This window comes from Rhincodon typus, chromosome 14 (genome assembly GCF_021869965.1).
Source record: "Rhincodon typus isolate 14 chromosome 14, sRhiTyp1.1, whole genome shotgun sequence".
In the NCBI taxonomy this organism is placed as follows: Eukaryota; Metazoa; Chordata; class Chondrichthyes; order Orectolobiformes; family Rhincodontidae; genus Rhincodon; species Rhincodon typus.
In genome coordinates, this window is record NC_063345.1 from 62,093,327 (window position 1) to 62,120,595 (window position 27,269).

At 40.4% G+C, this 27,269-nt stretch overlaps 1 protein-coding gene and 1 long non-coding RNA gene across 4 annotated transcripts in view; one reads left to right on the plus strand and one right to left on the minus strand.

The window, feature by feature from the left end:
• Positions 1 to 11,862, plus strand: part of LOC125484789 — a 121,025-nt gene extending 109,163 nt beyond the window's left edge. Inside the window, exons 3-4 of the long non-coding RNA XR_007263607.1 lie at positions 6,998 to 7,055; positions 10,838 to 11,862. This is a non-coding gene — a long non-coding RNA (uncharacterized LOC125484789). The remainder of the gene's footprint in view (positions 1 to 6,997; positions 7,056 to 10,837) is intronic.
• pls3 (plastin 3 (T isoform)) overlaps positions 1 to 27,269 on the minus strand; it is a 94,847-nt gene that overhangs the window by 8,966 nt on the left and 58,612 nt on the right. For all 3 annotated transcript variants that reach the window (XM_048604869.1, XM_048604871.1, XM_048604870.1), the window contains exons 5-11: positions 26,565 to 26,697; positions 21,242 to 21,323; positions 17,712 to 17,877; positions 15,025 to 15,167; positions 12,305 to 12,400; positions 2,925 to 3,120; positions 1,429 to 1,507 (exon numbers count right to left, since the gene is read on the minus strand). In XM_048604869.1, the coding sequence (XP_048460826.1) occupies positions 1,429 to 1,507; positions 2,925 to 3,120; positions 12,305 to 12,400; positions 15,025 to 15,167; positions 17,712 to 17,877; positions 21,242 to 21,323; positions 26,565 to 26,697 (895 nt within the window). The remainder of the gene's footprint in view (positions 1 to 1,428; positions 1,508 to 2,924; positions 3,121 to 12,304; positions 12,401 to 15,024; positions 15,168 to 17,711; positions 17,878 to 21,241; positions 21,324 to 26,564; positions 26,698 to 27,269) is intronic.

Consider the following 27,269-nt stretch of genomic DNA (forward strand, 5'->3'; position numbering starts at 1 on the left):
ATTTATTTCAGAACCCCCTTCCCCTCCCCCATTTCTGAAGAAGGGTCGAGGCCCAAAACGTCAGCTTTCCTGCTCCTCTGATGTGGCTTGGCCTGCTGTGTTCATCCAGCTCCACACCTTGTTATCTCCTTTACACAAGCATTGGTTTGAAACAGTTGACCATACCACAAAGCCCGTGGATAGGAACTCTCTCTCTTCGGGCCAGTGGCCAAACAAGAACATGGCAAATATGCATGAATCCAGCTTCACTTAGCTATATTAAAAAGCACAATAAGACACATGACACTGTGTACATTATAAAGCTAAGAAATGAAACTTAAGGAAAAGATCTAAGGTGATCTGCTGGGAAATTTTGTAGAGGCTAGTTTGTAACAGTTGCAGTCAGATTATGGCCAGCATAATGCTGCAGCTACATGTGATCATCATTGAAGTCGCATTATTCATATTAGCAGATTCGATTTCTGAGCCACACTTTTTTCAGGAGACCCAAGGCCTGAATATCATATTTCATTGTGCGACCTATTCAGAAGGACTAAGCAGCTTAATTACATTAACGTTAGACAACAATTGCAGCTTTGCATCAATACAAAGTTGGTCATCATAACTGGGTCTATTAATGGGATGGAGTTTTGTTCAGCAGGCCACTGTACCAAACCTTAGGCAACATTGTAATAGCTTTCCAAATCTGTTTCCCAGTTTTTGGAAATGTGTCAGAAAGAAAAAAAAAAAAAGTGTTGAAGTGAATTAATGTTGATGTTTCACTGTGATGATCACTGTGTTAGCAGGAATATTTTTTTTTAAAAAAGAGACAGATTCAAAGGGTTGTGAAAATGTGACACTTCTTGGCATCAGCAATAGATGAGCATCTGTTGATTCATAGAGGAACTTACCCCCTAATGCACAAGATTACTCTAATTGACTGCAGCTTGGTCCAAAAGTAATTAGACTCTAATCAAATCACTGCAAGATGGGAGGAGAGGACTCATGACTAGTCAGCAGCAAGAAAGAATTGTTTTCTGGATCCAGCACTTGGTTACTTCATGGACTGCTTTCTGAACAGCCCCCACAGTGCCTTTAAGAACTGCTGTCAAGCCAGTGCAAATGAGCAAAGCACATGCGGCACTTGTTTTGTCTACGTGCATCTCAATAGATGAATCTGGGCCCTGGGTATGTCACAGTCACATAAAAACATAAGACTGCAACTCAATTCTAGTGACCCTTTGCCTCAGCCTAAAAAAAGGCCCCTGTGTGAAACATGTATATTCATCGCTCCAATTTCAGTGCGACCTGCCTCCTGTCCAAAAAAAAATTAAAATTGGCCCTAGTCATCCTAATACTAATGTGATTTCTAGTTTAATCCTCCATAAAACTAAAGCAATGATTCATATGGTTCTTAAACAATATTTAGACGAAAATATTCCTTCTTACCTGTAAAGATGGTTAACTGCTGGATTTACACCTTGTGAATTCATCCAGTTGCGGAAGGTTCTTTCTTCACGAGTTTCACCTAAATGTAAAAAGATGCAGCATTTTTAATCTGAGCAAAATTAATCATTTTCTTTTGAAGAAAATTCAGCATTCCCCACCAAACATCTTCCTGATTCTCCATACATATTCATATTTTACAGCTCTCCAATCTGATAAGATGTTATTTTTGTTCCCAGAATGTTGGCAATATCAAGATGACTGCATTTTGTTTTTTACCAAGTACCTGTGGTGGGGCAAAGGAATAGGGAGCTTTTGATTGAAACATTGTGGAGTTTGCCCTCTTACAAATCAACTAAGTTACATTATTCAAGAATTTCAAGCTGACAACAATGAAATAGCAACTGTGTACAAGTGCATGTGATACAAAGATGATGACTTACCCATAACATTGTTGCGTGAGTAAAGTTCAGTAAACTTAGCGGTTCTATGAAGGTGGACAACCTTCCAGTCATTTGTGATAAAATAATCAGTGTTGATGTGAAGTAAGACACGTCGTCAAAGTTCAACTCGAAGATGCCTCAGCAGTAGCACAGACAGTGAAGGTCACTGGTGACATTGTCGGGTTTTAAAAAAAATACTGCTGGGATGGTCAATGCTTAGAACTTGCATAGCACATATGTCACTTGCCATTTCTCAAAGCAAGCCAAAATGTTGTTGCGCAAGTTTTATGCATTGAACATCACCGGTATATTTTTTCACTAACACTAGTTAATGCTAATATTGTTGAATTGTGAACTTATGGCCCCGTTCCTTTGTTTTAAGTGTAGCCCTAGCCATTGGAGACTGACCCTATTCAATGTAAAATAGGTCTAATACAAGTGAGGCTGTGTACAGTTGAATGCTGCTTTCACGTCAAGGCCAGTTAATTTCATTTCTATCTCTGGCTTTCCACTTTAGGATATAGGCTCAATGTTTCGGCTTATAGATATATCTGATTGTGACCAACCTATTGTTGCTCCCTTTATAGAAGCAGCTATTACCACCCCTGGGATCTGCCAACAATAAAGCACAAGACTGGAAACTTGCTTTAGACCTTCTGGTGTGAATCCAGAAGAATAAAAAGTTAAGTTAAGCTAAGCTACCTGATGGCAAACCAAATGGCTTGGAACTGGCTCATTCTGTACCTGCCTGACTTTACTGAATACTGACCTCAATGTGAAATGAGTGACCTATCCAAAGACATCCATTTCCCACTGGCTGGTTATATTCAAATTATCCCCTACACTCTTAATAGCCCCATTTTTGAGGTGCTGGGGTAATAAGTTAACTTAAGTTGTGACTTAACATTCTTAAATTAGCCTGTGGAATAATCAAAATTCCAACAAACATTTTCTTATTTTAAAAAGGCGGTAAAGATTAAGAGGTAAGATGGATGTCAAGATCTGGTATGCAGTCAGTCATTTTCAAGACATGAGATTCGTTTTTGTGATTTTTACCTTCCAGTAGACTCCAATCAATGTCTTGATTTTCAGGCTTCTGAAGGGCTGGATATTTATTGAACAGGTTGGCAACAAAAGCCAAGTTCAGTTTAGGGTTTCCTTGGACAACATCTCCTGGGGTGACAAACTGTCTGCAGCCCAGTTTGTCTGCCTCCTGCAACATGTACTCAGCTCGTTTCAGGTCATCCTTCTCCTAAGAGAATTGAAAGAGCAGAAGTGTTACTAGAGAGAGTGAGTCTATTACTTATTGGTATTTGTCATCATTTACAGATAGCAATTTTAGAAGTAGCACAAGGACATTGATTTTTTTTTCTCAAGTTCTCTCTCTTCTGGCATTGCTGATTATTTAAGGATTTAAGCAGTTGAAAGGGTAATTGCTGTTATAAAGACAGAGAGACATACATTAGGATATTGCCCCAGACACAGAATAAAGGGAATGTTGAATGATCCTGGAAAATAAGCAAGCAGCATTTCTGTTATTTACCAAAATGTTCAGATACATCCGTTTGTTCTCTTTACCCAAAGAAAGAAAGACACTGCTGATTAAATATGGGTCAACTGGATTTTATTATCTATTGCTTTAATTAGTGATTTTTAAATAGTGATTTTAAAATACTGAAGGTCAATACACATTGGAAAAAATTAAATGATTCAGTTACTTTACATTCTTTAACAATGACTCCATACAAATAAATGTTCACTGTTGGAAATTTGTAATCAGGACTTCTGCACAAACCCGAATAAAAATGTTGGATAATTCTAAAAAAAAAAAAAAAAGCTCAGTCCCAAACTGGCCACTGCTTACATTAAAAATGCTCGTTTCGGAGATGCAAATATAATCAGTTATACATTAGAAAAAAGTTAAGTGATCACAATATTCAAGTGACTTTTGCCTGTAGGTGGTGCCAAGAACACAACATTCTGCTGCCAAATGTTATGTGACTGTAAAAATCGACTGAACTCAAATTCTTAAAAGTATTCGCCACACAACGGCACTGTGGTAATTTCCAGGAGAACTGCAGACATATTCTTAAAAAAAAAAGAAGTTGCAGGAAGTTCAAGGCATTAAGACAGTGTCCAATCTCACAAAACTGCTGCTCGATTCATATCAATTCACCAGTTGCTTTGTCCAAATGGGACATTAGCTTTTTTTAAAAAAAAATTCTCTTTCAGCTTTTCCAACATTACATGCAGTTGCCACAATGCTGGCTTATTACCCTTCACATGGATCACTACGTTTGGATTCAGCAGATCCTTTTACAGACAGGTGCCCTTCCTGTTAATGGCCTTTCCCATTTATCTGGGCTGGGACTGATATTTGCTTGTTGGGATCAGTGGCCGCATTCCAAATAGAATCTCCTCCTACCTATTATTTTCAAGAACCTGCTGGACTGGCAAACTAACTGCCCGTTAATTACCAGACTTTATTTTGAGGGTGAATTTAACAGTACGTATGCCTTACTAGAAAAATAATAACCTCTCATCTTTAGCACATGAGCATCGATGGCAAAACTAGGACTTTTCTTGCCCATTCCAAATTGAACTGGAAGTGGTTGTGGTGGAGAGTCACTTTCATGAACTGCTGCAGTTCCTTTGGCATACACCTTGGTGTTGTTTGGAAGGACTTCCAGGATTTAGATCCAACAGTAGTGAGGGCACAACACTCTCGTTCCACATCACAATGATGTGGGGCTTGGAAAGGTACTTGCAGGAGGTGGTGTTCCCATGCATCTGCAGTCCTTTCTCTGTTAGGGGTCACAGGTTCAGAAGGTGCTGTTGAAGCAAGTTTGCCGAGTTCTGCTGTGCATCATGTACTCGGCTGCCATGGAGCTGGAGTTGAATGGAGCCAGTGTTTAAGATTGTTGATGTGGTGCCAATCACAAGGATGGCTTTGTCCTGAATGGTGTTGAGCTTCTTGAGTATTACTGGAGCTGCACTCATCCAGACAAGTCAGGAGTATTCTAACACACTCCTGACTCGCACCTTGTACTTGGTGGGCAGGCTTTGGGTAGTCAGGAGCTGAGCTGTAGAATTTTCAGCCTCTTAGTATTCTTTTCCTTTCCCTTTTGTCGGTCTTTCTTCTCTCTCACTTCCTTAATTTAACCTTTCATGCCCTCTATTTCTCTTTCTGCACCCAATTTAACTGCATCACAGCCGTTCCTTTCCATAGAAAGGGAGGATAGGGGCAGGAGGCGGCCATTCGGCCCTTTGAGCCTGCCCTGCCATTCTTCACAATTATGGCTGATCATCCAACTCAATAGTCTAATCCTGCTTTCTCCCCATAACTTTTGATCCCATTTGCCCAAGTGCTATATCTAGTCGCCTTTTGAATACATTCAATGTTTTGGCATCAACTACTTCCTGTGGTAATGAATTCCACAGGCTCACCACTCTTTGGGTGAAGAAATGTCTCCTCATCCCCATCCTAAATGGTCTACCCGAATCCTCATACTGTGATCCCTGGTTCTGGACACACCCACCATCGGGAACATCCTCCCTGCATCTACCCTGTCCAGTCCTGTTAGAATTTTATAAAGTCTCTACGAAATCGACCCTCATTCATCTGAACTCCAGCGAAAACATCCTAACCTAGTCATTCGCTCCTCATATGTCAGACCTGCCATCCACCTTCGCTGCACTTCGAGAGCAAGAGCATCCTTCCTCAAAGTGATACCGAAATTGCACACAATATTCCAGATGTGGTCTCAGCAAGGCCGTGGACAACTGCAGCAACACATCCCTGCTCCAGCACCTAAAAGCTCTCGCAATGAAGGTAAACATACCATTTGCCTTCTTTACCACCTGCATGCTTACCTTCAGCGATCAGTGCACAAGGACACCCAAGTCCCACTGGACACTCCCCTCTCCCAATTTACAGCCATTCCGGTAGTAATCTGCCTTCTTGTTGCTTTGTTTCTTTCCTGATCCTTCAATCTCACTGGTTAAAGATAATCCCTGTATATTTCACCAAGGTCCCAGATACTGGGGTACCATGGTCACCATCTCTCACCTCTATCAAGTTGTAGCACATTTTACAAATAAAAAGTTCATATGAAGGGAGCAGGTCAAGAAGTACCCCGACTCCAACAAAATCTGGCTCAATGGAGGTTAAGGTGCATTATCCTCATCTCAGTAACCAAAATGCAGGCTGCAATGCTCCCAATAACACAGGTACCAGGAGTTTGGCTCCTTGGGATCACTCTGCCAGCCAAACCCTTCCATTTAAATAGCAGTATTACATTGATAGTCTTCATTTCTGAAGAAGGGTCTAGGCCCAAAACATCAGCCTTCCTGGTCCTCTGATGCTGCTTGGCCTGCTGTGTTCATCCAGCTCTACACCTCTGTTATAGCAATATTACATTCTTCTTCCACCAGTGTGTTACAACAACAAATACTCAAATTATTCAACAGGCCAGGCAGCATCAGTGGGGAGAGAAAACAATTTAACATTTCAGGCCAGCGATTTATTGCTATGCTATCCCCACCCATCAGCTTTCTGACCGGCTGCTTTATATCTCGAAGACAATCATGTCTTTCTGTAGGTGAGGAAAGCAACACTACATACAAGTGACTTCACCAAGGCTTTTTACTATCCTATTCTCTGGCCCCTTCTCCAGTCACCAGCCTCCCATCTTTTAACTGCATGTTTCACTCACCTAATAATGCAGCTCCCCGACTTAATCCATACCTTCACCGTAATAAACCCAAGATTCTCTCCAACCTCCAGTTAATACTCACCCTGCCGTTCTCTCCGCATTACCTCATTCTTGATCCAGACACGCAATCCTGGGTCAGTCCCCATTCAATTTCTTTCCTCCAAACCTCAACTCAAATCTCTACTTAATATCAATGGTAATGAGATACAAGATCAAGTATTCAGAGATTAGAATGAGAGGGGAGTCCAAAAAGATTAAGAGTTTTAAAGAAAAAAAAAACAAAAATTTGCAATTGGTCCTGGAGGTGTTCTCAAAAAGTGGGCGGTTGAATGTGGCAGCCATTGCAATGGAGATTGTCAGTAGCATTAAATTTTGTTGTTAAACATTTGATTTTAATAATTCTTGGTTTTGCAGGTTGGCTGAGATTCTGTGGTTGATTCCTTTTGACCGTGATGAAATTCCAGTATTCAGGGTAAGATAGAGTCCTTTGTCATCTTATTTCCTTTTATCTGGTTTGGTCACTTGTTGGCTTCTGGCACCAAGAGTGAGAAGGGTTACCAGGGAATAGCAGACCGTCACAGCACACTAACACATGATGCAGGTTGAGAACACATGGCTACCATAATCCATTGGCTCATACCACAATGTCAGTCCCATCAGCACACTACAGTTGAAACCTGCTTCATAACCTCTGACCTTGTATATTCTTTAAAGGGAAATCATATACAATATTTCTGCTGTTTGAGGTATAATCCGCAGAGGAGTTGCTTTCTGTGGAGCAGCGTGTCATCAGTCCCTCGTTATTTTTGTAGTCAAAAGAGGTCACAGTCCATTCTGTTTTGACTCATCTCTTCCCTTCTAAAAAGGGTTTTTGTTTGAATTTCCCTTCAGGTGTGACATTCATGGTCTGATCCAAGACCATGACACAAACCTGGAGACATGTACTTAGATTTCAGAAGGCATTAAGAGGCATTTCAGAACTCAATACCACAAAAGGCTTTTATGCAAAATCACAGGTCATGGTGTAGGGTATAACATACCGAAAGGATAGCATATTAGTTAGGTACAATGAATTGAGAGTGTGCAGGCACATATGGGTCATTTTTAGATTCGCAACATGTGACAAATGGTGTGCCACAGGAATCAATGAGTTTCAACTCTTTACAATTTATTTCAACGAGTTGAATGAAGGGACCAAACGTACGACATCTAAATCTGCTGACAACACAAAGATAGGTAGGAAATTCAGCAGTAAAGTGGTCATTAGGAAACTACAATGGAATATAATGGCTAACTCAGTGAGCTTTTGGTAAAGAGCATGCACTGTGGGCAAACAGAAATGTGCTTTGGGAGGAAGAATAGAAAAGCAGTATTTTGTTCAAGTAGAAAGAGGTTTCAGAACTCAAGGATGGAGGGATCTGGGTGACATGGTTCACGGATCACAAAAGATACAACACACTATTATAGGAACATAGGAGGCGCAGGCCATTCAGCCTCGAGCCTTTTTCACCATTGGCTGATCATCTACCTCAACACCATATTCCTGTACTATCCCCATATGCCTTGATGTTATTACTAATTAGAATCTATCAATCTCCATTTTGAAGTTGCACAATGACAGATTCCACAGCCCTCCAGCATACAGAGTTTCAAAGGCGTGCCACCCTGAGTGAAGAGGTCCCACCTCATCTCAATCCTAAATGGTTTCTCTTTTATTCTGAGATTGCGTCTCCATGTCTAGGCTCCACAGCCTGGGGAAACATCTACTGGTCTATTCCTTTAACAATTTTTAGGACTAAGAGATCTCATTTCTCCAAACTCAGAATGAGACTGGGCTTGTAACTCCAAATCAGACGTCCCACCATCCCAGGAATCAGTCTGGTGAATCTTTCATGTACTTCCTCTATTGCAAGTATACTCTTCCTTGGGAAGGCTCTTGTGGCATGGTGGTAGCATCCCTACCTCTGAGCCAGGAGGCTTGGATCCAAGTCCCACTTGCTCCAGAGGTATCATAACATCACTGACCTACTGTTCATGGTGTGCAGTTCTACTCCCCTTGTCCAAACTTTACAATCAGGGGCATGATCGCTGTGTTACTGACAGACTCTATATCCTGTTCTTCAGATGGGAGATAGTCAGTGAATCTGTTTGGGTGGTGCTAAGAAACAGTATGGGCAGGAATCATTGGCAGAAGTGGCTTACAGGCCAAACAGTTGTGGTAATGTAGGGCATGTTAATCCTAACCCTACTGTTTAAGAAAACAGGAGAGAGAAAACCAGGAGTTGCACACTGATCAGAGATAACAGTGTGGAGCTGGAGGAACACAGCAGGCCAAGCAGCGTTCGAGGAACAGGAAAGCTGACGTTTCTTCTGAAGAAGTGTCCCGAACCGAAACATCAGCTTTCCTGCTCCTCTGATGCTACCTGGCCTGCTGTGTTCCTCCAGCTCCACACTGTTATCGCTGCACATTGTTCAGTCTGGCATTGGCTGTAGTAAAAATGTTGCAATCTGTACACATTATGTGACTCTTGAATATTTTAAAACAAAAATTTCCTGTTTGGGAATCAACATGAATTTATGAAAGGGAAATCACATTATTCAAATCTGATTTTTTTTTTTTTAATGAGGACATTAATAGCAGAGTCAATAGAGGGGGATCCAGGCGAGTGCGGTGTCTTTGGATCTTCAGAAGGTTTTTGATAAAGTCACGTACATGAGAATAGTTAACAAAACTAACAAGTGTGGGTTTGGGGCTAATGTTGACATGGATTGGGGATATGATTTAACGATCAGAAAGCAGACAATAGGAATAAATGGGTCTTTTTGGGTTAGCAAGCTGTGATACTGTAACAATCAATGCTTGACACTGGCTGTTCCCAATCTATATCAACGATTTGGATTTTAAGATAATATTTCCAAGTCTGCCAGTCACACAACTTGGTGGGAATGAGATTTGAAGAGTATACAGAGAGGCTTTGAGGAGATTTAGACAGTGAGTGAGTTGGTGAGAAAGCAAGGCAGATGGAATATTATGTGGATAAGTGAGAGTTATCTACTCTGGTAGAGAGAACAGTGGTGCAGAATATTTCTTTAAATGCTGAGAGATTGGAAAGAATTGATTACAAAGGGCCCTAGGTATCCATGTTTATAAGTCATGAAAGTGCAGCAAGCAATTTGGAAGGCAAATAAATCCTTTCAAAATAAAAGTTGAGTGCAGTGCAAAGATGTCTTGCTTCAGTTTGTATGGAAAACAGATGAGACAACACCTGTTCTTACTATCTCTTACTATCTCCTTACGAGGGAGATCAGTTTGTACATATAGTTTCTGCTGGCAGAACTAACTATGAGAAGAGCTTGTTCTGAAATCAAAACGTAAATACACATCTGGGTGACTTACACTACATATAAAAATCGTTTCCAAGTGACCATCTTGGTCATAGAACAAAGAAGAACAAAGAAAATTACAGTCCAGGAACAGGCCCTTCGGCCCTCCAAGCCTACACCAACATGCTGCCCATTACAACTAAAACCCCTACCCTTCTGGGGACTGTATCCCTCTATTCCCATCCTATTCAAGTATTTGTCAAGACGCCCTTTAACAGTCACTATCGTACCTGGTTCCACTACCTCCCCTGGCAGCAAGTTCCAGGCACCCACCAGCCTCCACGTAAAAAAAAAACTTGCCTCATACATCACCTTTAAACCTTGCCCCTTGCACTTTAAACCTATGTCCCCTAGTAACTGACTCTTCGACCCGGGGAAAAAGCTTCTCACTGTCCACTCTATCCATGCCCTTTATAATCTTGTAGGCCTCTGTCAGGTCAACCATCAATCTCTGTCGTTCCAGAGAGAACGACCCAAGTTTCTCCAACCTCTCCTCATAACTAAATGTCTCCATATCAGGCAACATCCTGGTAAATCTTTTCTGTGCCTTCTCCAAAGCCACCATTTCCTTCTGGTAGTGTGGCGACCAGAATTGAACACAATATTCCAAACGCGGCCTAACTAAGGTTCTGTAAAGCTGCAACATTACCTGCCAATTTTTAAACTCAATGCCCCAGCCAACGAAGGCAAGCATGCCATATGCCTTGTTGATGATGACCTTCTCCACTTGAGTTGCCACTGTCACTGACCTATGTGGTTGTTACACCCAGATCTATCTGCCTATCAGTACTCTTAAGGGTTCTGCCACTTACTGTATATTTTCCATCTGGATTAGACCTTCTGAAATGCATTACCTCATTTTTTTTCCAGATTAAACTCCACCTGCAATCTTTCTGCCCAAGTTACCAACCATTTTACTGTGATGGGGGAAGAGGTTGTAGCTGACAAACTGCAAGTTCAGGAACGGTGTGTTTTTGTGATAATCAGATGATCGTCTAAAATTTGAACAGGTACCAAAATCTTGATTAAAGAGGTTGTCTTGGAGGATGTGAGAGAGATAGCCAGGCAGAGGGGTTTAAAATGGTTGAAGACCTGGATGCTGTTGCTGCAAAAAGGAAAATGGCAATGCACAAATCAATCATTCAATTTCATTCACTGCCTATCCTGCCCCAAATTATACCTTCTCAATCATCGTTAATGTAACTCAGTCATCAGACACCTTCCAAATTCGTTTTTCAATCTTAAACAGCCGAATGGAAATGAGTTTTAAAAACTTTCTTACTGTCTTTGTTGAGGTGACCCAACAAAGCATGTAACAAATGTGAAAGGTGAATAAATACTCTTTTTCCAGGGACTGTGGGAACACGAATGGGACAAATCAATCACTGACGCATGTAACATTAAAATACTTGAGCGTATGGTTCACTGTTTTTAATAGTTATTTCACTAAGGAAACCTATTTCAGAAAAGTTTGCTCTACAAGGAACTGTTCCATCATCAGTCTCAAGTACATCTGTAGAAAATCCCATCAACAGTAGGCCAACTTCTGGATACCAGTGACAATGCAGCTGATTTCTGACCTTTTCTAGCTTCGATTCAACTCTACAAGGAAGTGGCATCCCATTTCAAGATGACGCCCATCACGACTGTGATCAAATACACAGCAATGTGTTTTAATGACTAGAAAAATCTGGATTTGTCATGCTTCAAAGATTTTGTTTGTTCATTCGTTGGGTATTTGTTTGACCCAGGATAAAAGGTAAGGCCAAGAGATCTTGAGAGTCCACCCGAGAAGGCAATCAGGACGTCAGTCCAAAATGCTCCCTCTGTCGTGCACTTAAACATCAGCGTAGGAATCCCTCACTCCTCCTCAGTACAGCTACTCTTTGCCAAGAAGAGAATCTCACACTTCACGGTATACAATGAAAACCAAAACATCCTTACACAAGTATTCTAAGCTGACAAAAACAAATTAAAACTGATGAAATATTTCCTTCTGCGTTTTCATTGCATAAATAAGGTTGATTTCAACAGCAAAGACTTTACCTATTTGTCCTTGAACCGAAAACATGCATTTTCAGATGTTAGAATGAGAATTCTAGAGGTGTTAACTGTCTGACCAGATAAGCAAACCTTCCAAGATGCTAGAATGCCTTAAATTTTATTCGAGTACCTTTCCTAGGACCCTTATTTCAAGTCCAAATCAACAAAGCACTCATTAAGACACGTACTTGCATAATGTAAGGACTATAATAATTTACATTACAAAATTGTCATCAGATCTTTGGAAAGGAGTTTCTGTTTAGAGCATTACACTAAGTTTTCACTGGTACTTACATTCAAGCCCCACATGTTGATGTCAATACGTGGTTCACCTTCTTTATTGCCTTTTGGTGAAATCTGATTCAAAAGGTGGAAGTAAGCCCTTGAATCCTGCAAACAAATAAAGTAGGTCACTGAAAGATAATTCACAATGAAAGTGGATACACCGAAGTAGTGACAAGATGACTTAAAAAGTGATGCCACTTATTACGTTATGAAATATGCCACAAATGAATTTGCACGTATTCAGGATCAGGTTGTCCCAAAGTGCTTCACAATTATTAAAGCACCTAATTCAAGAAACACAGCAGAAACTCTCACACAGCAAGCCTGCACAAATAGCAATGTGTATTAATGACCATAAAGTATGCCATTAAGTAATGGTTCCAGGATTTTTTTCCCCCGAAGTGGAGATGTGTGTTCATTTGACTAGGATACCAGAGAGGATTTCCTTACACCTTACAGTGATGTTATCAGATCTTTACAGCCCACCAGAGAAGGCCATCTTTGATCTTGTTTAAATGTCTCATACTCACAATACCGTATACAAAACGGATGACAGATTACGGTGAGGGACTTGAACCCACAAACATCAAGCCAGAGCTGACATCTCTTTTATCAGGTCAAGCTGAAAGTATTCAAAATTTATTTTTTTTGGAGCAAGGAGGACATTGCTGGTAAAACCTAGGCCAAAGTATCATTGAATAGGAGTTATAGTGGTCCAAAATCATCATGGGAAGTAAATGACCAATTCCAAGAAAACATCTGAACAGGTGCAACCAGAATGACATTTACCAACCGCAAGGTTGCAGTGCTGTCTTCTTAATCCAAAAAAGTTTGCAAACAAAATAAAACAACTGAAAAAAAGAATCAGTGTTTAATTAAAGATATTTATATAATAATGATTAGCCTCAATCCTCTGACAGCAATCACGGTTAGAGACACTAGGTACAGGGTAGTTTTTTTTTTTGATAGCTAGCCAGATGCTCAATTCCTCTAACTTCCCTGGTTAACTATTCAGGCAAGTTGGTCAGAACGCTCTGAAATCTCCAACTCTAAAATCAGGATTGGGAACTTTCTCCCAGAGGGTTCAATGGGTTGGGAAACAGTCCATTGGAAGCTTCAGCTTCCTGGGCAATTCCCAGGGAGTCGGCTACATCAAGGCTGCCACATGGCCCTGACACACAACTCCAGTCTACACTGCTGTAATGACCATCTTCCTATTGGGAGATCCAAGCCATAGGATGTGGTATAATGGCTATTAATTTGCTCGTCCATCAGCAAGAAAAATATTCAACAGCGATACATAGAGTCGGATAGTGGAATCAAAAACTCAAATCATTTCAAGGTATAGATTGCAGACCGTGATGGGACACAGGCTGGAAGTGGAGAAATTATAGACGGTTACAATAAGGCAGTTGAAAGCTTAATGCTTTACTAATCAGAGGATGACATAATTGGCTAAAGAGCCAGAGGGAAACAAGAGAAGAGTTTTTTTTCAAAAACAAACAATGTGTAATTTATCAGTTCCTTCAAAGCGACATCTTCTGGTTACTGGCCCTCCCATCATCTACTCTAACAAAAACATGCACAGTTGATCATCTGTGGCCTTGGAGAAATGGATCAGATTATGTGGATACAGTATCACAGATGTTAAGAAATATAGCTAGGAAAGTATTAACCCTAAACACTGGGACACAGTGCTGTTGTCATAACATACATTAAAGACTAGTACCCAGTCTGCAAAACGTCTGTACGTTTTATCCAGGTGTCTGAGCACTAAATGCAGGAGGATTTCTAGCTAGATGGCGGCAGAGTAGGATGCTCCAGCCGGAGCTCCTCTGTTCCTCCCATTCTTTTCCGGAGCTCACCCCACCCCCCAAAACAAAAAAAAAAAATTAACTTCTTAATGGAGAATGGTGGGGAATGGAGGCGATGAGTGCTGCACCCGGGGCTACTGCGGGCTGGAGGTGAACCCTCGAGTTTTGAAGCCCGGGTGTGGTCTGGAGGCTAGGCACTGGCACGGACTTGGGTGAAAGGGACTATAGTTAGAGTTTTTTTTTTTTAAAAAAGCTTTTCATTCTTATGCTGGACCTTTATTCATTATTCTTTCAATTGTGTACAAATACTTGTGTATCTGTACCTAGGTATCTTGTACCTGAGATGGCGCCATAAGTGGCGATACTACAAACTTTTTGCTGCACTCATTCAAGACAATGAAGCTAATTCAATTCAGTTCCTGTGTGAAACAAAATCAAAAAACTTGCTTACAAAGAACAAAATTTATTATAAAATTGTACCTCCCACAGCACATTACACCTTCAGTTCTCAAACTGTTCTCTCTATGGTATGCCAACCAAAAAATAGTTATGATAAAAAGACTTTGGTCACCTCCCAAATTTCACTAAATCATAACCAACACTAATTAATCAAAAGAACCCTGCAAGCAAGGCAATTTCAAAAGCTTCAATATTTAATCAAAGATACATGCACTATGATTAGAGAATTCAGATATTATAATTAATAACTCACTCAATAATGAAACATAAGCAACTTTACTGTAAAATCTACACCCCAAATAATCACTTCAATTAAATTTAGAGTAATAATCAGCAGATTAGCACTTGCACCAAAAAGAAAAAATTAATAATTGCAATTGCTGTTGATCCCAACCTGCACACAATTAACCCAGAAAAGGATTATTTTCCACTTCTTCATTCTGCAACTGCATATACCTTAATATCAGAGTGGAAATTGCTGATTTTCTGGCAGCCCGCATTCTCCAAATGGTAATTCGCCCACCGTAACAGCAGCTCCTCTGGAGATAACTTCATCAGATCCTCCAGGCTCTCTCCATCACGAAGCAAAGCAACCAGGGCTGAAACAAGCAAATTCCAATTAAAATCAAGAAACTTGTTCTCTAACGAGCATCATTCTTTTGGTTTCAAGTGAATGCCAAATATTGGCACATAAAAACTCAATAATCAGAATGGAGGTAATATTCTACATTCCCCTCCAAATTGTTGACAGCACGCTCTGCAGCGAACGGGACACGAGATTGCTCTGTAGCGTCGTGTTCACATTTCAAATCACAACAGTGATTGTGCATAACCTGTTCAGTGACTGAGACATGTTGGAATCGTTGCACAGTTGTATCCCAGGAAACTGATTGCTAGATATTAAAAAAACACCCCAAGGTCCATCTCCTTCCTTCGCAACTTACCTGATCACCAGTCACATGACAACAAGCGGTTACCTGAACACAGCAACCTCTCTCCATTAGATAGGCCACAACACACCCAGGCACAAGGCAATGAAATTTCAAATAGTAGAATGATTGTGGAGACCCACGCAGACTGGATGATGTGTCCTGTTAGGGAGCTTGCCAAATTCAATATTGTACATTTGACTGGGTTCAGTGTATAGTCCCCTGTGTCAACTCCCAAATGACCATGTTGAAAACAGTCCTCAATGGGACACTCGTACCTTATCTTTCCACATCTTACACTACTGCTCTTCGACTTTAACTGTCCTCAGTACAGATGACTCATTTCTTGTGAGCAGTAGATCCTGTATGACAGCTCCTCTTCCAGCTGAAAGGTTTTAAAATGGAGCTGAATTTGGAGAAGCCCAGAGGAGATTTAGTAATAGGTTACTTCTCTTGCCAAACACCATTTAGAAACGCTGTCTGTGATGGCACCATTGTTTATTTGTAGGATCCAGGTACGGACTTGACAAGTTAGGGCAGAGGTACCCCCGAAACATGTCCATATGAAGCAAATATTAACCAGTCTGGAAATTATCACTTTCAAATGAACAACACACTTGTTGCCAGTTTCTTTTGACATTTGAAGTTTCAATTTTGAAATCAAAACCTAGCACCTTGTCCAAGCTCCATATATCAAAATGATATGCTGGTTATGACAAAATACAGCATCAAATATGTTCAACAGTACTGCAGTTGTTACTGAAATTAATGAGTTCCACAAACCAGATTTGACCATAACTTCAGATACACAGGGAGACTCATTTCTTCAAAAAACTGAGCAATCATACAATAGCTATTCAGTCCTATCCCTAATCTCACAAAAAAAAAAACTGAAGAACTGCAGATGCTGGAAATCAGAAACAAAAACAGACATTGCTGGAAAACTCAGCAGGTCTGACAGAGGAAGCAGAGTTAACATTTTGGGTCCAGTGACCTTCCTTCGGAACATTTTTTGTTTCTATCCCTAATCTCCTCCAGCCCTATTACGACTTAGTTAAACGGATTCCTCAACTTCTGACTTGACGTATCTGATTTTAACTGCTTCACCAGTGACCAAGCTTTCAGTTGCATAGGCTCCTGGAACACCCTATCTACCTTTCTCTCCTCCTTTAGGCTACTCCTTAAAACCTGCCTTCACTGAACTTTATGTCACTTGTTCTAATTCTTCTTAACTGGCCGAATGCCAATTGTTATTTGCCTTTAATGGATAAACTAATGCTTTAAATTAAAACCAAGAATCTCACACCGCAAGGAAAATGATCATTTGACATTGCATCCATTGTTACAAAAAAAACCTTATGTTCAATGCTCTGGTATAGATTCAGTTGATGTCTATTGAAAACAATTAATGCCACTGATAGCAATCACTGATGGAAGAGCAATCAGTAGCTTCTATATTTGCCTCACACTGACACTTAAATTGACCCTAATGTAATATGAGAAGCACCAGATCAGATCAGATCACGTTCAAGTGCCTGTTTGGAGACTGCAACAATGTTAAAACTGTTCAAATTCGGCCATTTTCAGCAATAAAAGTAGAAGCAAATGGTGCCATTACTTTGCTCTGTTAATGCTACATATTCCCTCATTTCCAATGCATGTTGAGGACCTCTAAAACCAAGTGATAACTGCATTGGGTTTTCTACGTTGACCCCTGAACATATTCAATCCTTGCTATCAACAGCTCAAAAGTCATGTACAATTCCAAATGAGTCCTACTGTGCTGGAATAAGATGCGAAATGGTTTAATAGAATATTGTTGCTCATTCTATTAGGCTGCTTTTCATTTCCCAGTCTCGAAATAATCACTTTACGTTGTGTATTGCTACTAACAGCTGTCCTTTGCTTCTAAACTCCCCAGAGCTGGTGGCAATGGAGATAATGATTTAAACACTATTAAAAGGAGAGGGGCAGCTTTTCATTTTGCATGCCCCAGGACCAGGTAGGAAGTAACAGCCTTGAGGAAAAATGGGCAATGATTCTTTTTAAAAAAAAAAAAAACTGCTCAATTAAAATATCTCAACTTCTTGTTGGGGTTTAGCCGTGTGGAAAATAAAATGCATTGTCAAGTCATGCTGAAGTTTAATTTGATGTCCATTGTTGGGGATGTGGACTGAAACCAACTACCCCTTGCATTTATTAATAGGATCTTACCTTCATTTTTACTGAGTTCGATGTCAGCAAACAGCCCAATCTTGATGATCTGCCACAGAAGTCCCAAGACTAAATGGGGCTTTCCTTCTCTCAAGTCTTGTGCGCCAATATTGACAACATGACAACCAATGGCAGAAGCAGAGTTCAGAGCAAGATTCAGGTTTTCCTACGTGAAGAAAAAAAAAAATGTTCAGATATATCTTGTCAAGGTGTACATTAAGTTCAGAACACAGTTTAGTGCTCAACTGTTCTGAGGTTAGACATGGCACAGAGATGGGGTACAGCATGAAGGTGGGAAACAAATTGATGTTCATTATCTCCAAGACCATACTTTCTTTTCATTGTTAAGGATAGGACTCAATTGGAGGACACCGCCTGAACAGAGTCAGAGTCACTGTGCTGGGATAAAAGGTCAAAACTATCCTCCATGTCATAGTTGATGAGTGACCTGAAATGGTGGGTGGACTGCACTTAAATCTTCAGATCAATACCTTTTGTTGACAATAATTCATCCACTTGTGACTGCGTGCAAACAATGATTCCAAAAAAATGTGAACATATAGCATAAGAGTACGTTCTTCCAACTTGTTATCCAAAGTTCAATTCATGCAGAGGTTGATCATGCAGACAATTCCAAGAACACCACCAGTCTTCCAGACGCTTGTCCAGTCTGTACATAGGGAACGTAGAATCCAAAACGCTGACCACCTCTCAGCTCACTGAGGCCACCAAGCTGAAATGGTGGTTGAGTCAACTTTCCATCATGTCTTTGTTCCAAAATTAATTAGCTTGAGAATACACCATGGACAAAATCCAGGAGCAGCCATATTCTCCCATTACTTCCAGATTTCAAAAGGCTCACTTCAGTATTTAGTTGACACAGTCTGAAGAAATTTGTTGATATTCACATAAATAGGCTCACACCGAGCCTTAAACTATTCCAAGACCTTGTTTTTAGCCAGGTCTCGCCCTACACATTTCTTACAAGATTAAAACCCAGCCAAAATGATTAGACAGTGAAGGAACGTTTCTTACACAGTATTTTTGAAATCAGTACGTTCCTGATGATGCAGGATTATAGTAAGGTTTCATGTAAATCTCACTCAGCGATGTTAAATTGGACTAATGTAACATCTTTAAAGATGAGAAAATTCTTCACAGAAATATACCAGAGAAAACCCACTGAGCCAAAGTAGGCAATATTAGCAAGAACAGCTAAAAGCATTAGGAATCTTTTCCTTTATGAAGAGAGAAATGGAATACAGAGGCAAGCAATTTAACTTTACCCTTTATGGAACACTGGTTAAGTCCCACTGAGAGATCCATTTTGAGTACCAGATGTTAGAGCAGATCATGATAGTGGCAAAGATGCAGATCAGACTTACAACAATGACATGAGTGAAAAGGGATTGCGTGCTCAGTTTCCCTCACCTGCAAACACTCGTGATTCACTCCACTCAGACTATTTGTCCTTATCTTTTGACATTCTTAATTACCTGGAATTATCTTGCCACTATCTGCCTATAAATTCTGTGCCTGTGTGCTTCCCTTCGCTTCACCTGACGAAGCAGCAGCGCTCCGAAAGCTTGTGATTTCAAAATGACCTTGTTGGACTATAACCTGGTGTCGTTTGCCTTTTGACTGTCTACCCCAGTCCAACACTGAATTCTCCACATCAATCTTCCCTGGCAGCACATTCCAGGCTTTTGTGCCCAAAAAAGCAAACTCTTGCCTCACACATCTCCTTTAAACATATCTCCCTCTCACTTTAAACCTATGATCCTTAGTATTTAATATTTCCACCTTGGGGAAAAAGATTTTGACCATCCACCCTATTCGTGTCTGTCATAATTTTATATACTTCTATCAGGTCTCTCCTCAGCATCATTAGTGAACCATGTTAAAACACGTAATCTGGTTATATTCTGGGTTTATTAATGAAATTTAAATTCCAAATCTCTTCCTTCGTGGGATTTGAACCCATGTCACCAAAGCATTAAACTGGGCAACTGGGTTAATAATCTAGTGACATTACTAACACACCACCATATATCCATTGAATAGCTGAGCCTTTTCTGCTTTAGGAAGAAGCTAAGTGGAGATTCTGTTTTCAAAACAAGGTGTTCAGTCAATAAATTGTTTTATAGAATAAAAAAGAGAAACTGTTTCCAGTGGCAAAGGCATGGATTTAAGGCAATCGCCAAAATAACCAGAGGCAACAGGAGGAAGCCATGTTTCTTGTTACACAGCATGTCACTGTGATCCAAACATGCATCGTCTGAAAGGGTGACAGATGCATCTTCATTTAAAATAGAATTGTACAAATATTTGAAGGAAAAACAATATGGAGGACCATGGATTAAGAACAGGAGGTTGGGATTAACTGGATTGCTCTACCAAAGTGGGAACAGGCACTTTGGATTGAGCAACCTGCTTCTATTCTGCAACATCCTCTGCTGCAAAGATTCTAAGAGATAGGTTCAAAGAGGAAAATCAAAAGTTCTCAAGAAGGAATTCCAAAGTATAGGCAATTGAAGGCACCAATAATAAAGGCAAAAGGAAATGAGGAATGCACAGACAGGCAAAGCTTAGAATGGAAAGTAGGACTGGCAGTTCCCTTCTTGACCAAAAGCATTGACATACGGCACAACCATTTTAAGGACAGCCATGATTCCCATGTAGATGGTCTGTCAGAACCTACATACTACATAGGCAACAGCTGACCCTGCGCTGTCCACAAGAAAGAAGCCATGGGTTCCTGCAACCTGAGGGAAATGTCTTTTGAAAATAAGGGTTTTTTTCATTTTCCTTCAAGGCGAGAGAGGAACAGGGGAAAGAGTACAACGGAAGGATTCACAAACCAAAAAAACTTGCTCCTCCCCAGTTACACAATATGGGCAGTGTACCATCTTATCATATCTCATGTGTACAATGTGAGGAAAGATTCCTTAAATGATCATCCTCAATCAATGCAGCATATCACAACACCAGGCTATGAGGTACAGCAGGTAAGAAGAACATAGGAAGAGATATGGCCCAGCAAAGCTGAACATGTGGCTACAGATCTTTATGAATATTTTGGCTGTCTGTACTTGTGCATGGTAACAGCATGTTGCAGTTGAAAAAGTGGCAATTGATCACAAGTATTTTTAAATTAAACTGCAAAAATTTACAAAATCAGTTGATTTGAACTTTATTGGGAATGGCAAGATTAATCATAGAATTTTACTCATAAGAGGCTACTCAGCCCAACTCTTTAAAGTAAAGTAGAAAAAAAGTACAAAAGAAAGAGCTGACTGATCAGATGGAGTATTCCTTGACTTGATCAAGTCTCAAGTCATTCCCTCATTCTATTCTCTACCTGCATCTCAAAAAATGAGGAAACAAATTTCGATCTGTAAATGGAAACTGAACAAAGTAGGAAGAATCAACTTTTCTATCAAAAAAGTAATGCATTTCCAACCACTGTTACAAACACAGAATTCCATTGTCCCCATAATGATTACCATGGGAAATAATTTATCAGTTACCTGAATAGTAAATGCTGTGAGCTTTTTCTTGTTGATTGTTCTTTCATCAATTGTATCTGGCACAGAGAGGTTAATCATTTTGCTGGAAGTGAAATAGAAGAACGTTATTAATGGTAGACAAAAAACTTCCCATCATCTGATCTCTAAACAATACTGAGCGTAGCTGACAGGCAAGCATGCATAGTTTAATTCACAGTGTGTTTGTGTCAACAAATTCAAACTTTTTAAACCACCCCACATAGCTAGGCTCACATCATTTCAGTTCCATCAGTCAGCTTCATCAACTCATCTGAAGTATTCATTTGCATTTTAACCTCTATCACTGGCGGAGGTGTTGTGTTGCTGAAGTCACTAAATTGCATTACTTGCAGGTTAACATTGTAATAAAATGACCACAAAAGCTTCCTTTGTCTCTGGTTTAATCAAATCCTCCAAGGAAGGGATCCTGCCATCCCTTTCCATTCTAGCCTACGTATCCGATCCCATACCATACTGCAGACTCTTAATGCTCTCTGAAGTGGCCAGCAACTGAAGAGAGCCACCAACACCTCCGCAGGGCAAGACAGAGCAACGTACGTGTCCCAAAGACAAGGAATTTTTTTCTTTAATGAAAGAAACTTATTTTGGATCAGATTGAAAAGCTGTTTTTCAAATTTAAATAGGTACAAAAGGCAAGGAGAGTGAATCTTTGAGAACTAGGATTATACCCTGCAGCATTCTTAATACAAGGTTTGTGGTCAGTAGCAATTATCAACACCGATTGCAATATTTGAACAAATCGGAGATGCTCTATACCTGTATCAACCATTTCACTGGACTACAAAAGTTCATTTTATTTTGCAAGTTTGTCAATAAGCTAGTTCCATTGATCAGACTGTTGCAATACTTAATTGATAACCACTGGGGTCGGATCCTGCATTTGTTTGAACTGGAATGGAGTGTTTGTCCCTATCTTGGCAGTGACCACAAATAAGATGATACAGCACAGAAGGTTTTACTTTCCCCAAAAATTCAGCAAATTACTCCAAATGTCAAAATGATATGGTAGATTTTTGCACCATCATTTTGCCAAAATTTAGGTTTCACTTGGGATAATAAACACTTAATTCTCAAATAGCATTCTAAATTGACTCTGATCCATAGCTCAGGTCAACCTCAAAACGGGATCAACTAGATAGCTAAGTATGTTCGTGAGGATCAGTGTCAGAAGTTCAATAAGTGTAAATGTTTGATCTAGTTTAAACATCAGAAGGTGAATCTTTGTATAGAGAATAGCAGACTCAGGTACAGCTGACAGATGGTGTAGTGCAGACTGAGTCTCTGTATTCCTTCAAGCGAGAGCTAACCCTATTTCTGGAGGCAGACAACGTGATTAGGTTAGCAGAGGGATAGCAGTTCCGCTGAGAATTTGCAAAAAGTCAAGCGTCACTTTTCACACCTGGACACAATAGAAGATGACACTCAGCTCGTCTGACTGGGCATGTAGTTGACTCTCAGGTGCCCTCTGAAATCATCAAGCAAGTCAGTCAGTCAGTTTCTAGGGTAATTAGGGATGAGCAAATGTTGGGCTTGACATGGATGATCAAATCCCACGCAAAGAACACAGAAGATACAGACGACATCCTTAGCCAAAGAACGCTGGTTCAGAAGAGCAAGATCAGCTCCTGCTGTTACGCTCACTAGGTTAGCCGATTGGAAACTCTCACAGCCAATTCCCCAATGTACCTGGTTTTTCAACCCTGCTTGACACACAGACAGGTGTTATGGGTGGAGGGAAAGGCTCGGAAGGCAGTTCAGTGGTCCCTGTTCACAGTGTTTGCTGTGATGGTTTACCAGAATGTTGTTTCTTGATCTTACTACTTCCAGGTGCTTTCACCTGTTCACAGGAGGCACAGAAGTACTGGTTCCCACTTATAAAAGGTCTCAGACCTATTCATTTAAAGTCACTGCCTACAGTAACTGATGAAGGGAGATAAATTAGCTACGGTGTTTATGATGCTTCAAATCCAGCTTATCTGTAACTAGACCTTCTACTGCTTGCAAAAATCAGCTGTGCAAATACCACTCACAATGAGTTGGGTAACTTGCTTTTAGAGTGCAGCAATCCAGTTCTTTTCCCCATTTCAGTCTACAATGAAAAATACAGAAAAATAAAGAGATACGGGCTTTTACCTAGTGCAAAGCAGTGGCCAAGACAGTTTTGTGTTAAATCACCAGGCACAACAATGGAAAGAACAGATTCCCTGTTTGAACAAGTGGAACCTGTAGACTCAAGGACTCAACAGAGGATGCCTGGCCATAAGTGAGTGTGATGGTTTAGGAGAAAACAGACTACAAAAAGGAGTAAAGGGACTTTCCAAAAAAGGTACATGACAACCTGCCATGATGTGGCAGGGAGAAAGAAGGTCCAAACTTTCTAGCAGAATCCTACCTATAAGATTGCACATCACCAAGTGTGTGGCATATTGGAAAAATATGCCTTGGCATTTTCAGTTCTGTTCATTAGTTAGTGGGGCAAGTACATTTCCTGGAGTTTAGCACATTAATTGCTTAGCAATCAATACAGTGGAGCCGGAGGAACACAGCAGGTCAGGCAGCAGAGGAACAAGGAAGTCAATATTTTGGGTTTACACCTTTAATTATGCCACCTGACCAGTGTATCTCCACCTCCACAATGTATTGACTCAGACTCCAGCATCTGCACTTCTTGCTATCTCCTAATAGCTTAGGAAGTAATGCTTAATGCCTGCACATTTTAGCCTGTTGGTTACAGAAATTGTGGCATGGGCTTAATTTTTTCAGTCACTGGGACATGCCTCAGTCATACTCATTAGGCTCTGAAGCATTATCCAACTTACACAGAAAACTTCTCAAATAGAAGTGAGCTGAACAGTTTAGCATTGATTTGTGAAACTCAAACCATTTTCCTCATGTGTGGAGGAGTCAAGCCACAGAACGACACCAGGGCTTGAAGGGTTAAATTTCCAGGACCAGTTGCTTAAAATGAAGCTCACATTCCCTTGGGTTCAGATAGTTCAGGGCTATCCAGTTGAGGGTGTTAACTAAGAAAAGGAACTGGAGAGATTCTGACTCTACACTATGTTCTCTGATGTGGGATTTCAGAACATGGGGAAACAATCTTCGAAATCAGAACCAGACATCATTTGCAGTGAAATCAGGAGACATTTCCCTCCCCGCACCCCCCACACAAAGGAATAAAGAATGCTGTAGAAATCTGGATCTACCAACATGTGCACCCCACTATGACCAGCCCAAAAAAAAACAGAAAAGATTGTGGACGTAATAGGTCAACTGAAGTTTCCGAGTGAGACAAGGGGACTTTTTAATCCCCGAGGGTACTAAGGATATGGAGCAAAGGCGAGCAATTGAAGCAGTGGTGCACATCAGCCATTATCTTTTAAAACTGTCAAAGTGGAGGAGCTGAGTCATAACAACTTAAAAAGAGAACTATGACAATAAAAAAGTCAACATGTTCAAGTAATTAAGGGTGGCCCTATGGTACAGTGGTTAGCACTGCTGCCTCACAGTGGCAGGGGCCCAGGTCCGATGTTACCCTTGGGCGACTGTCTGTGTGGAGTTTGCACATTCTCCCAATGTCTGTGTGGGTTTCCTCCACGTGCTCCAGTTTCCTCCCACAGTCCAATGATAGTAAGTGCTGGGTAGGTACGGGGGTGGGCAGGGGCTGGGATGCTCTTCAGACAGTTGGTGCAGACTCGATGGGCCGAGTGGCCTCTTTCCTCATTGTAGGGATTCTAATGATTCAATGAATTGATTAATCTAATGCAATTTTTAAAGAGAGAGAGAGAGAGAGAGAGAGAGAGAGAGAGAGAGAGAGAGAGTCAATGGGAAAAAGTTTTTTTTTTAAAAAAACTTGAGCATGTTTTACAATCTTGAATACACTCCTGACGAATTGATGACAGCAGATACCATTACAATTTTTGTAACGGTATTAGGTACACGAGTGAAAAAATTTTTGGAACCATGGAGAATGAATCCAGCACCCTAGCTCATCGGATAGTTTGTTCAAAGAGCTGGTACAGCCATCAAGGTTGGAATGATTTTTTTTTGTTGGTAAGGAATTGAGGTTTAATGGCTATTTTTTAGTAACAAAGAAAAAGTCAAGCTGCAGCAGAGTCTGAACACAGTTAGACTAAATGGCCCATGAAACTACAAAATAATCTTGACCTGCAATGTAAAGTTCCTTTTCAGGGCCATATAGCTTTAAACAGAAATTGAAAACCTTATTTCTGCCAGCGATGGTTGAGAAAGACCTGTAATAGAGTCTAGGTGACAAACTTTCTTTACAGGGACATTACCCGTGGGAATTTATTGCACATGTTTTGTTCATTGTAGCACATCCTGTGGAACCAAATGCCAACAACAGATTGAACATTTACACTGATCAATTTTTCTGGCATTATTATAGCAGTGGAGATTCAATGCAAGAAGTTCTTCTCATTCAACTATCCAAATCTTTGTGATCACATCATAATTCATTAATGAATTTCAATTTTAAAATCAAGGATTCGGGACATCTTAAGCAGCCCGGTAAAGCAAAAGTAGTTTTTGCTTTAAACAAACATACTTGACTATGAACACACCTTTTTGCAACTAAATCAAGAGAATGGTATAGATTAAGTAGTTGGAGAAAAATACCAGTGCTGACTTTATGATGCAAAAACAGGTGTTTTACAATTCTGAGTACTCCAGTTTTCAAAATGGGAACAACGGAGTTCAAACAATAAAAAGAAAAAAGTGACAAAAATAAATAAACTAATATTATTGAACAATGCAGATTGGGCTAGAAGCCTGAGCTTTTCTATACTGTTACAAAGCAAAACAAAAAAACAAAAGGCAGTATGGTGGCTCAGTGGTTAGCACTGCTGCCTCTCGGTGCCAGAGACCAGAGGAGTTCAATTCTACCCTCAGGCGACTGTCTGTGTGGAGTTTGTACATTCCCAGTGTCTGCGTGGGTTTCCTCCCCGAGTCCAAAGATGTGCAGGTTAGGTGGATTGGCCATGCTAAATTGCCCCTAGTGCCCAGGGATGTACGGGCTAGGTGGATCAGCCACGGGAAATGTAGGTTATAGGAAGAATATAGTATATAGATGTGGGCCTGGGTGGACTACTGTTTGGAGGGTCAGTGTGGACCCAGTGGGCTGAATGGCCTGCTTCCACGCTGTAGGGATTGTATGGTTCTGTGAAAAACGGTCAAGAGCATCAAGGTACTCACTGATAAATAAAATTACAATACATTAAAAAAAGGTACTAACTGCACCAGAAGTAGAAACAATGGCACTCACCACAGTACAATGCCATTATCAACAGCTTTAAACAAAGCATCTGTATTGGGATCCATAGGTAGCACACTCTTGCAATCAGGATCGCTCTCCAAGGCTTTGTTTATCCAGTTAACAAATGCATACTTTTCTTCCTCTAATCATAAAGGTGGGGAGGGGGGTGAAAAAACAACAGCACAGATCAATACAAAATCATATTCTTCTCATGGTACTAAACTCAGGTTATTAAATATCTAACTGTTTGTTTTTTTTAAAAAAAAAACAAGCTTTCATTTATTTGACCAGAAAGCTGCGTGTTACAGGTACCCAAAAACATTTGGAGATTCTCAGCTCAATGGAGTTTATTCATATGTTTAACTTTCCAGAAAAAAATAAAATCACTCAGATGTGAGCATAACTGGCCAGGCCAGATAAGTCAGCCACATTGCTGTAGGTCTGGAATCACATGTAGGCCAGACCAGATAAGGATGGTAGATATCTTCCCTAAAAACGACTTGAGACCTAGATGTTTTTATTTTCCTGACAATTAACAGCGGTTTCATGGTCATCCTTAGATTCTTAATTCCAGATTGTTATTAAATTTAAAGTTCCACCATCTGCCATGGCAGGATTCGAACCCTAGTCCACAGAACATTACCCGGTCTCTGGACTAATAGTCTAGTGATATTACCAGAGATAGTAGGAACTGCAGATGCTGAAGAATCCGAG